At 44.1% G+C, this 13,156-nt stretch overlaps 1 protein-coding gene across 1 annotated transcript in view; it reads left to right on the top strand.

Annotated features, from left to right (window-relative positions):
* The window catches only part of LOC123142456 (uncharacterized), a 40,124-nt gene extending 32,914 nt beyond the window's left edge, over positions 1-7,210 (top strand). The window contains exons 3-4 of the mRNA XM_044561361.1: positions 5,822-5,899; positions 7,035-7,210. Coding sequence (XP_044417296.1) covers positions 5,822-5,899; positions 7,035-7,121 — 165 coding nt within the window. The 3' untranslated portion in view covers positions 7,122-7,210. The remainder of the gene's footprint in view (positions 1-5,821; positions 5,900-7,034) is intronic.
* The last annotated feature ends 5,946 nt before the right edge of the window (positions 7,211-13,156 follow it).

Below are 13,156 nucleotides of genomic sequence, written 5' to 3'. Positions count from 1 at the left end.
GCCCCGCCCCGCCCCGCTCGTCCCGCTCGCCATGGCCGTGGCCGATGACCGCCGCCCGCCGTCCCGCCCTGTCCGCCGCGGCGGCCATGGACGGTCCTTGCTGCGCCGCATCCCCTGCCGGTCCTCCTTCTCCTACGTCGCCTGGAGGGATGCTGCCGCTGCTTGCGTTGTTGCTGCCCCTGTGAGCTCGTGCATGTGCTCCGCCCCATAGGTGTCGCCATTGACTGCAGAAGGTCCATGCCGGGCCCAAACTCGAGGACCACTGTTTGGGTGGCCCGTGGTTTAGCGACTGTCGTCACGCCGGACCTGGCCTAGGGTGTGGTGGGCGAGCTCAGTGCCGTTTTCCAGTGGTGGACGAGATCCGGCACGAACCACACACAGGGAGGAGCTCAACCTCTACTGCCTCTGCGTGCCCCGAGGTATAGCAGGTCCTCATCCCTGCCTTTTCTAATTTCCCCACAACTCAGTCTGGGTTCATAAACAACATAGTTCATTTGCCTGACTAATGTCAGAACCATGGTGTAAATGCCAGCATCCAGTTGGGGTACTGGTGCATCAACCAGACATTGGTGTCTTCAAAAATAGGGATTGTCGCTTTATATGTTGCTTTTGAGAAGATGTATTTTCTTTTCCTTTTAGTCTGGTGAAATAATTGTGTTGATGTCTAGACAGTCCATGCTGGTCCATTTCAATTTACCATTTTCGTAAAGTGAGATGGATTTTTCATGGTAGTGCCCGGTGGTGGTTGCTTTGTTTCACATTTCCAGATACACATGTAGTGGTGTTCTTACTGTATATCTGATAATGCCAGGGATTTTAGCTAATTAGCAATGTTTATATCTCTGTAGTTTCTTAATTTCTATATTTGAAGATGACCTCAGTTGGTCGGAACACAAATATCAAGATATGTCGATTAGTTTTTGAGATGTTCCATCAGGAATAAAGATGGCAACTTTTGGGGGCAAGGTTATTTTAAAGTCTGATGATTGCTATGTCGTGCAAGAGGGTGTTGAGCTGATAGGTAATTGCAGGAGTCGATGATATGTATATTCCAGCACCTTTACTCAAGGTAACTTATTTATCTTTATAACCGAGTACATCAACTGAATTTTTCCCATGGCAAGCTAGCTTCAACTGTTTCTGTTTGATTATGTCATTTATTAGTAGCTGTAATCGTTAATGGTGTGGTTAGTGCCATCTAACATCATATTCTACCTATGGTATTGAACATTTTAGATTAATCTCAAATATTGGATTTTGTATGAATGTTGGCCATCGAATGTCATATTGTGCATATTGTATCGTACATTTTAGATTAATCTTGAAAATTGGATTTTGTCTGAATGTGGCCCATTAACTTGTGTCATAGAATTTCCTTATGACTCCTCTCCCGCAGGGTCCAACAAAGGCAGCATTGATCTTTCCTTATCTACAGCCTAGATGTGATGGCCACCACCAGTTTTGAAGCTGGTTGAGGTGAGTGTCTGATCCATTGGTCCTCCCTGGATGCAGTAGTTCATTTTCTACAGAAATTGCACATTTTCCTCTTTCTTTCTCGATCTGCCTCTTCCGGCTGCTCTCAGCCAGCGCTGCTTCTTCCGTCACCGTCTGATTTGCGGTCTCTCGCTTTTGTTCTTGCAGGTCCTTCGTACTCTTTGAGAGGTGGCACACATACTATAGAACTGCTCCTGGACTGAGAAGCATCTTGGTCCCAAAGGTAAGCATCAATGGTTTTGTTCATTTGGTTATGCATGAGGGAGTTCCATGTTATTTAATTAAATTTGAGATATTAGATTTACGCTATTAGCGAATGAACACGTGGATGTTGCACTCAAATAATCTAAGGGGCCTCTTGTCCTATCTCTCCCTTCGTTGCCTTGCTGCTTACTTTTATGGCACCTCCAGCCAGCAGCACTGCGAGTTGCAAAGCAGCAAAGTGCCTCCAGTTGCAAAGCAGTCAGCAGCACTAAGAAAAACATAGGCACTATACTGATTTCCAGCGTAGAAGTGTGTAACACCCACGATGCGGCTATATCTCCCACGTGTCGAGGCACGACTTAGAGGCATAACCGCATTGTGGTTTTGTCGCAAGAAGGGTCATCTTCACACAATCCCATGTAATGAACAAGAATGGGATAAAGAGTTGGCTTACAATCGCCACTTCACACAATACATAAATAAATCATATATCAATCAGAGTACACACATAGACCGACTACGGTCAAAGCCAAAAGAAAAGAAGATAACCCAACTGCTAGATCCCAGATCGTCCCCAACTGGGCACCACTACTGATCATCAGGAAACAAAACATAGTAACGACCAAGTTCTCATCGAGCTCCCACTTGAGCTGGGTAGCATCGCCTGCACTGGTATCATCGGCACCTGCAATTGTTTTGGAAGTATCTGTGAGTCACGAGGACTTAGCAATCTCACACCCGCGAGATCAAGACTATTTAAGCTTATGGGTAGGAGAAGGTAGTGAGGTGGAGCTGCAGCAAGCACTAAGCATATATGGTGGCTAACATACGCAAATAAGAGCGAGAAGAGGAGCAACGGAACGGTCGTCACTAGTGATGATCAAGAAGTGATCCTGAACTCCTACTTACGTCAAACATAACTCAAAAGCCGTGTTCTCTTCCCGGACTCCGCCGAAAAGAGACCATCACGGCTACACACGCGGTTGACGTATTTTAGTTAAGTCAAGTGTCAAGTTCTCTACAACCGGACATTAACAAATTCCCATCTGCCACATAACCGCGGGCATGGCTCTCGAAAGTTTATACCCTGCAGGGGTGTCCCAACTTAGCCCATTATAAGCTCTCACGGTCAACGAAGGATAAACCTTCTCCCGGGAAGACCCGATCAGTCTCGGAATCCCGGTTTACAAGACATTTTGACAATGGTAAAACAAGACCAGCAAAGCCGCCCGATGTGCCGACAAATCCCGATAGGAGCTGCACATATCTCGTTCTCAGGGCAACACCGGATGAGTCTAGCTACGAGTAAAACCAGCCCTCAAGTTTCCCCAAGGTGGCCCCGCAGGCAGCTCAGTTCAGACCAACACTCGAAGGAGCACTGGCCCCGGGGGGTTAAAATAAAGACGACCCTTGAGTCTGCAGAACCCAAGGGAAAAGAGGATAGGTGGTAGCAAATGGTAAAACCAAGATTGGGCCTTGCTGGAGGAGTTTTATTCAAAGCAACTGTCAAGTGGGTCCCATAAATCACCCAACCGCGTAAGGAACGCAAAATCAAGGAACATAACACCGGTATGACGGAAACTAGGGCGGCAAGAGTGGAACAAAACACCAGGCATAAGGCCGAGCCTTCCACCCTTTACCAAGTATATAGGTGCATTAATTAAATAAGAGATATTGTGATATCCCAACATATCCATTTTCCAACAAGGAACAAACTTCATCTTCACCTGCAACTAGCAACACTATAAGAGGGGCTGAGCAAAAGCGGTAACATAGCCAAACAACGGTTTGCTAGGAAAAGTGGGTTAGAGGCTTGACATGGCAATATTGGAGGCATGATATAGCAAGTGGTAGGTAGCGCGGCATAGCAATAGAGCGAACAACTAGCAAGCAAAGATAGAAGTGATTTCGAGGGTATGGTCATCTTGCCTGAGATCCCGCAAGGAAGAAGAACGAGTCCATGAAGAAGACAAACGGATGTAGTCGAACGAATCCTCACAACTCCGGAACGAAACTGAAGCTAACGAGAGAAGCAACCCAGAAAGAAACAAACAACATAGTAAACAACCACCACATACACATGGCATGATGCAAAATCAAGTATGATGCATGTCCGGTTTATATAGGCATCACATGGCAAAGTGCAACAAACAACACTACAAATTAAGTGGAGCTCAATATGCAACGACTTGCATATTGACGAAACACCCCATTTCAAACATTTAGTTCACTCTCGTTTATGTACCCAACAATATTAAATGTTGTTAAACATGGCAAGAGGTGAAGCATAATTAAACTAACTATTTAGGCAAGTTTAAATGAGGCCGGAAATAACAAACAACAATTCCGGAAAATCCTCATGTGCATATTTTGATTTGGTACTGTTCTGCCCCAAACACAATTTTAATGTTGTTAAATAGCAAAATGAAGTACACCATGTTAAACTAGGCATTTTTCTACCCCATTTACATATAAAGTTTATTAAATTTGGAGCTACGGTTATTTAGTTATGAAATAAATCATTTTAACATGGCATTCGAGCAAATTTAAACAAACGGCATTTTAAACATTTTAAACATGGATGCAAGCAGCATATTATGAAACTAGATGCAATTCTAATCATTTTACATATATGACATGTTCAATTTGGATGCATGGATAATTACTTATTAACACTTTAATATGATGGCATTTTTCTGTAAATATGCATGCACAGGATATTTAGCAAATTCGTCCAGGGAAAAAACATCCACGGGCTGAAACTGGTGCAAGCTGGGCTGAACAGAGAGGAGGGGCTGTGGGGAGCTCACCCATGGGCTCGGCCCAGTCGGTGGAAGAGGATGCAGGTCGGCTGGCTTGGGGTTGGGCCTTGATGAGACAAGAGTAGGGTCAACGCGAGCGCTCGGGCAGAGCAGCTCGATGCAGAAGAGTCGTCGCCGTCTCCCTCGCTCGAACAGAAGGAGGCGACGCTGGGGACTCGCGGCAGGGCTAGCAGGCGCGGGACTTGGAGCTCGGGGAGGATCCGGCCGGCGGTGGTTTGCAGCCAGGGCGTGAGTGAGGTGGATGAGCAGCTCCGGGCCGGTTCCTACAAGAGAAAACGGCGCGGGGATTAGAGGGAGAGAACCAGGGGAAACGGGGTGAGGAGGAGGAGAGGCACGGCCCTGGGACCTGACGTCCATGGAGGCGGAGCTTCTGCGGGCGTTTGGGGCGGAGTTGGAGGAGTGCAAGGCGACAGTTGAGGCTGGGCACGGCGAAGAGGTGCTCGGGGACGCGGGGTTGAGGGCGACGAGGAGAAACAGGAGGTGCTCGGGTGAAGGTAGGAAGGAGGAGCTCGGCATGGGGTTCGATCGTGGGTGTTGCCTCGATCCAAAATGGATCGAGTGCCGTGGGAGGCTGTGGGAGGTGGCTGGCTGCGGTGGAGTAGGAGAAGCTGTTGCGGCTTTGGTGGTTGTGGAGGGGATCGATGGAGATTGGCCGATGGCTGAAATCGAGGAGAGGCTGTGGATTGGCTGCGGGATCGAGACGGATCCCGAGGTGGGAGACGACAAGGTGGAGTGTGGCGGCGGGGATTGGACAGGGGAGGATCCCTAGAAAATAGGGTTTGGACTGATTTGGGTGGGGTTGGTCTATATATAGGATAGAGAGTGGGTTTAGCCCGTATGATCGTAATCGGGCGGTCGAGAATAAATAGGTTATGTAACCTAAATAAGAAAACGGAGATGTATTATAGATGTTAGGGGATGATCCGGACCCAATGGTCATGACTGCCCGGGTCGGGTTCGGAGAAGTTTCGGACGAGCAAGCGAGGGGTTTGAGCACTGAGCAAAGAGATTAAGCGGCCAGACAAGAGGGACTCGAAAGACCCGGTTGGCCTCGGAACGAACAACAGAGAGACGCGGCAACTACAAACGAACTAAGAGTTTTAAGAAAACATGCGGATGCAATGCGGATGATGCAATGATGAATGCAACAAATAAAAATAAAACACACGGCGACAACAAGGCAGCTGGAAGACTTCTGGAGCATCGGTCTTGGGGCGTTACAAAGTGGCCTTTATAGAAGGAGGTCAGTAGGAAGCAATCAATTACTGGATCATTAAAACTAATCATACCATATGTAACAGGGCGAGTCAATTGATTACAGAGGTGTTCTTCATCATGATGGCTCTGTTTTGATGCCAGTTTCCTTGGATCAATTGGAGGTAACCTGTATTTTTCTTACCCTTTTTTGTGGCTTGTATTGATATTTTCCTTGTGTGACCCCATCAAAAGATATCTCGATGCAGCTATTTTCTAATCTAAACATGGATGACTTTCAGCAATCTCTTAGTTTTCATGCATTTAGCAAGAATGCTACTTTGTTACTTGGGTTTTATATTTTCCTTGTGTGACCCCACCAAAAGATATCTCGATGCAGCTATTTCTAATCTAAACATGGATGACTTTCAGTAATCTCTTAGTTTTCATGCATTTAGCAAGAATGCTACTTTGTTACTTGGGTTGATAAAATAGCTACAACACATTGAGGCAAAAGGCAAATGTACATGCTCCTTGTTACTTATCAGAAAACTTTTCCAGGGAGTTTTTTTTATGTTTCTCATATGAAATTGGATTCATACTAATGCCGTTCTTACATCCCAAATGAAAGGGTCCATGCTAAAGACATAAATTGCTTTAATTCACATTCTTTAGAAGTATATGCAATCGTGGACTAGATGCAAAATTTCTGTTGTATGTCATCCTTTAACTGACTACGAATCAGCGTTTTATTGTACAAATGCTTCCTGGTATGGGACCTGGATAAGAAGTATTTGGCCTGGACATTTGAATTTATTCGGACATTTTATCTTACTATATGGTGAACTGGGATCAACATACGTGGACATGCAAAAATACATGCGCTAAGACTCATATAACTATTCATAACATGAGTTAGGAACAAGTGCAGATCTGTAATTTTCAGCAAGCGAGAGAGGATTACATTTAGTTGTTTCAGATTTAAACTACACTTGAGCCACTATTCCTGATAGTTCCAAACTAATGTTTTGTTTGGCTTGCTGCTTGCATGAATTGAACCATGCTTCCAGTTTTAAACTACACGTGAGCCACGGTTAATGATAATTCCAAACTGATGTTTTGTCTGCCTTGCATGAATTGAACCATGCTACTCTGAAATGTTGGTCTAGCGGATTCTTACGAATGGGCAAACTTAGGAATACATTGAATTTCTAGATGTTTTTAGCCTACTCTTTTCATTGCTTTTCCAATGTAGGTTGTTAGCATGTTACACTTTTCATGCATATGCTCTGTTGTTGCCTCTACCTCCTCTTTCTACAGGTTGCGATACAAGTCACGGACCAGAAGACCATAAGCAGGCATTTGATGCTTCTCGCTTTGCCTAATCCAGCAGTAGGGCGTCACTGACAGGGTGGCGCACAACTCTGCTTTCATGGACTATCCACGAGTCGGGGACGACTAATTGAGCGTGCGGCTGGTTGAAGCAAACGACAATCTGGCAGCAGCAGCTTGTGCTGAGTTTTCTTGAGTTTCCTGACCCCTATCTGCAATTCTGTTCCAAATTGAGAATAAATATTGATTGACTAATTGAATTCCAGAATGATGTATCATAGTATGCATTCTTCTTATTTGAACAAAGGTGGAATTTTTTAGGCTTTCTAAGCTGGATCAGCAGCACCTGTTAGATGCTTGCAAATGGACACATTAAGAATTCAGGAGCCCAAAGATTAGGTAGCCGCTCAAACTTATCAATACGAAGCATACCTTTACAAAAAAATATTGTATGAATTCTAACATGCCTTCTTCGATTCTAACTTGTATTCAATGTTTCACGTGTTATATATTCCTTTGGTGAAGTTGTCCAGCCAGTATAGTAGAATAAATCAGCCATAAATCTCATTTCCTATAAACTTTTGCTGCCGAGTGATCAGTTTTTGCATGTCTATTACTTGCATATTTTGAAAAAACTGTCGTACAACTCCTCCTGAAGGAATACCATATCTTTATGAACCTTTTTGCTTACCAGTAATGCTTGCATGCTTCCATGCTTGATCTTTCTTTCATAAAATGTCACTCATGATGCAATAGGGCACTATCTAATGCGCAATGGAAATAGGTCTTACCATTAAGTGGTGTAAGCATCATAAGGCAATGATGGGATATTGATTACAAAACATGATCAGCATGGGGATCTTTGTCATTTGAGAAATACAAAAATAATAATAAAAAATCTGTTACTCTCAAATTTTCATGGATGGTTGGATTTTGTGGTGCATGTGTTTCAGTAATATAGGTTGGATAAAAAATTATTTGTTGACGAACCGTCAGATGCTCGGTTCAGTTTAAAATATCATTCCATGTGGCTTTCACTGTTTATGACCGCATCAAGGATCAAAAGAGGACCTGTCGATTAATTTGTTGGCCTGTTGTCTCTAAGTCTGCAGTAATCCCACTCTCACTCTCTTGCATTTTCTGTTATTTGAATCTTTTACATTAACTTCTGTTATGCAAGTATAAGTGTAAATAGTGATGAGCTTTCGCTCTTGCTAGGGCTCCAGTAGTAAATGCATTATGAGAGGGGCAGTGACAGCCTGATATATATCATCGATATGCAGCAAACACGTCTTCGACTTTATGTTTGACTTGATTCTTATTCAATCTCACTATTTCGTTTGCCTGACATCAGAACTGGAAACATCAAAATTGACACTTGGATATAAGCAAGACCATGAATTATGTCAGCTTTAGTGCTCTATAATTAGAAGTGACTCTTCTGCAATTTTTGGTAACACAGGTTGAGCCGAGCATTGTAAGGATCCAAGTAGAACGATGCTTCATCTCTTGTTAGAGCAGCCTGGGCTTCCCAAGGCCATTTATCGTGTCGGAGGATACTTGCAGAACACGATAAGTAACCGTTCTTTTCAACACCACTGTCCAGAATAGCGGGAGCTGTCCAACGCAAATGTTGATTACTTGTGTGTTGCTCTCCCAATGAGGCAATGGGGGAAGATTCTGCCGCCTTTGAGGCAATTATGTACATGGAGAACACCACAAACATTGTGGCAAAGGAACTGAACATACGAATGGCTGAGCAAATGTAATGAGACCTTGGTTATCTAAGGCTCGGACTCAATTAGGCATCTGACATGATAGACAACCTTGCTAAAGGTTATTTATATGATGTGAGATACATGTCCTCCTTTTCAGATTAGATTCATAGTGTCATGGCAGATGCCTTTCCTCCTACTTGTGCGATGAATAAATCAACAAAGTTGATGGTTATTATATTGAATTGGTGGGGCATAATCATGAGGACAGAAGCTGCCACTAGCTACAGGGATGTGTTGTGTGAGCTACTGTCGGACTGTCCTTGCCTTCTATAAGAGTGCCCTGCTCTAAGAATTATATGACATTCTTTATGTTGACTACATATTAGTTGCACTGATGCACTGCTGAAGCTTTAGCAGAACTATATAGGATTCTTACCTTGGAATGACTTTTGCTTTTGCTATCTAATAACCCAACTATTGTTTTATCTATTTTATGTGGAAACATTGTCTTGGCTTACTTTTTCATGGACTTCCAGATTAACTGTTCTATTGAATATCTTGCTTTCCTTGCTTTTGGTATATCTGATTTTAAGCCTTTTTTATTGCTTTAACAAAATGTGCTATGCTACTGATGTAACTTATTGGGTTGATATATCCTGAGCAATTATTCTTATTCTCATTTGGCAATTGTACTGGGTTACTCCATTGCCAGCAATCTTTCTAATTCATGTTCGGCAACACTAAGTGCTTTGTTTAAACTTTTGAACAATCCGTTGAGCCAGGCACCTCGCGCCAAGGCGCGATTCCTATCTAGTGAGGCAACAACAGTAGCCCAACGCAGCTGCCCCTGGCACAACATAGTCCACAACCGCGTCCGCTACACCTCCCCATAACCAGCACACGAGTCACGTAGAGGAGGACACGCTATGGCAGCCAACGCAGCCCCACAAACAGTGAGCCAGTCATGGCAAATGGCTTTAGGGTGCTCGCAGTTAGCCCCGCATAAACTATCGTCACGGCAAATGGCTTTAGGGTGCTCGCAGTTAGCCCCGCATAAACTATCGTCACGGCAAATGGCTTTAGGAGTACTAGGAATGTACTACTACAATATTATTGTTTTTGCATGAGGAAATGTTCCAATCTTGATCGACTACATAATGAACTCGTCTTGCATAAATGATCCCGCCTTTATGATATATTGGCTAATTGGAATCTCTCAAGATGAATAGACATTGTTTCCTCTACCTCCATGGAGCTTGCTACATGATTCTGAAATACTCCCTCCGGTCCTCAATAGTTTGCGTATAAAGTTTTACAAATTTTCCCTGAATAGTCTGCGTACTAGGCCTCCAGAGCCAACCTTTCCAACTATGCAATTGCCATTTCCTTTGGGTCACTTAATTAGTCCGTATCAATGACCAATTGGCATGCAGGAAGTGCATGCAGGGATGTGCTCCACGAGGAGTCAAAGTAGAATGGCCAATCAAAGGGGTGCAGTTATCACACAGCGGGAAATCTGGGCATGCTGTCGTAGGGGTAAAAGTGTCCAGGTTTTTGCATCGCTGCCCCTCCTTGCATGGTATCTGGGCTTAGTGTTATGCGCAATCTAAAAAGGACCGGAGGGAGTATCAAGGAACGCCTATGCCCCAAGCACTAGCAAAGTTTGCTTCAATGGACATTGTGTACTTTGATTGATAGCCTTCAGATCGGTAGTGTGATTTTAAGAAATTATTTTTTCATCGTTGTTCATCTGTGGAATGATACGTTATTAGCAGTGCCCACCTGATGGTCTTTTTTTGTAGCATTGTCTTTGGTAAATAATATTTGCCGAGTGAACTATAATCTTCAATAATGCATAACACAACGAAGGAACTATTGGTTGATAATCATTTGATGGTCTTAACGATATAAAAGATACAAATGGGCAGATCCAACAAATCTTGGCCATTAAACCATGTCAATCCGCCGACCTATATTGCTTCAATGGCAAGTGCTCGACATGTTTAGCGTGCAATTAATATCATAACAAATATTAAAATATACACTATCCCTGTAATTAAACTGTAATTGATATCCTACTTAATATCACCATCCCACTAACTTTCTCCCTAATATCAACGTGCATACTTACTACTAGTTAGAGAATAACAATAACCACATGATGTCATGACCGGTTTTTCAATAAACTAATTATTGAGAGACCAATCCCTTTTACGGGCCAGTAAGGAAGAATTCCTTCTCACTGGTAGACAATATCTTGGTCACAGAAAAAAATACCAGGAGTACTAAATATAATACAAGGTTGAGCGGAGACTGCCCAACAATTTATTACATGCACGCCGATAAAACAAGACGGCGGATAGGGTGGCATACTACTAACTCACGATAATAACGGTGGTGGAAATATCACCGCGAAGCGAGTGATATGACTCCTGAAGACTACAGCTCTTCGAGCGTCGGAGTGAGGCTCGAGGAGACTTAGTGCGAGTGGCGGAAGCGTATATAATACAAGTGACCAATATCCGGGATCGCGCAGGACTGACTGGGACTCCTCTAGGCGTCAGACGCGCTATCAAACTCTTCATCCAAGAGATCGCCTTCGTCAACATCTGGCCAAAACAACAAGCCAGGTGAGTACTATGAAAGTACTCGCAAGACAGTTCGGACATAAGATATAACAAATGTAAACATGAAGCATATGAACAATTTATCCAGTGCGTTCAGACATAGAGATAATAAATACTGGGTGCCAAGCGAGGGTCTGAATGACGCCTCGAGCGGAAACTGCAGAATAGTAATACTAGTGCCAAACGAGGGTCTGAATGACTCCTCGAGAGGAAACTGCAGAATAGTAATACTGGTGCCAAACGAGGGTCTGAATGACTCCTCGAGAGGAAACTGCAGAATAGTAATACTGGTGCCAAACGAGGGTCTGAATGACTCATCGAGAGGAAACTGCAGAATAGTAATACTGGTGCCAAACGAGGGTCTGAATGACTCCTCGAGAGGAAACTGCGAGGCCACAGTCGGACGTCTGAGCGACATCACATAAAGGGCTTATAACAGAAAATAAAAGACGAACATGCCACAGTCGGACGTCTGAGCGACATCACCTAGAGGGCTTATATTTAATGCAAGAAACAAAAACACGCCACAGTCGGACATCTGCGCGACGTCACATAAAGGGCTTATATTGTAGCTCAATAATACAATAGTTCAGGAACATAAATTATCACAAGTACGAGACAAATATAAAGTTAGTCCATCCACAGGAATAATAATTTAACTGGATTTACCACTTGAGCTTGTTCACCGGGGACAGTTTTCCACGCGGAAAGATATGGGTATACTGATTACACTACTTAATCATGGATACGATAACTTGGAAGGAATTGACTCTGCAGAGTTTGTACTTAACCACAGCCAACGGATTTCAGTAGTCACGGGGACTAGTTCCGTCTACGGTGTTTTGGAAGAAACACGTCTAACCAGTACACACCCAATTCAACCTTCCGAAGCCAGGGATCACCCTCGGCAACGTTCAAGAAAAACCTTGAGACGGGGAGGCTACAACCTCGCGTAGCATGGGATCAAATTTCTATACGCGCGCTCTAAGGGGGTGCCCCCCCTCTCGGTCCCAACCGGAAACACCCATGCCCCCTGACCGGATGACTGGCTTTAATCCTGGGCCAAGGTACCATCATCCCGGCCTCTCTGTTTGGTGTGTACACGGAAAGAGGTTACCAACTTACTAAACCGCATCCTAGCAAATGAAACATGTGGTAGCACGGAAGGGGGAAAGAACGATAACGTGACTCCGTCCACGTTAACATCGGAGAAAGTCGGATGACGCAAGGCTGGTATGCTACAACAGTACCACCTTGCTGCCCTTCATGTCACCACATGATTAGGCCATCTCTCATCAGAGATCATCGCAACTTTGGAACATGCGGGGAAAAGAACGATAACGTGACTCCGTCCACGTTAACATCGGAGAAAGTCGGATGACGCAAGGCTGGTATGCTACAACAGTACCACCTTGCTGCCCTTCATGTCACCACATAATTAGGCCATCTCTCATCAGAGATCATCGCAACTTGGAACATGCGGGTAGTTGCCTTACAAGCAACGAGGTATTTACCGACACTCATATGCCACGCACAAACTTTCAAGCAAACATGCAAAACACTTATCATATCAAATGTTCAAACATGCTTGCCTGGTTCGAAGAAGTCGGAGTCTAGCTCGGCGAAGTTCGCGGCCCCGTCACCTCTTCCGGAACCTACGGCAATCACGAAAAACGGGTACTAAGGTGAAAACCAATGGGTGCACAGAAACTTCTCCAAATATTTTCCAAATAAATCCCATAAAAAACTAGACAAAATTTGAAGA

This window comes from Triticum aestivum, chromosome 6D (assembly GCF_018294505.1).
Source record: "Triticum aestivum cultivar Chinese Spring chromosome 6D, IWGSC CS RefSeq v2.1, whole genome shotgun sequence".
Taxonomy (NCBI): Eukaryota; Viridiplantae; Streptophyta; class Magnoliopsida; order Poales; family Poaceae; genus Triticum; species Triticum aestivum.
The sequence above is the reverse complement of the archived record's forward strand: the minus strand, read 5'-3'. Positions and strand labels throughout refer to the sequence as shown.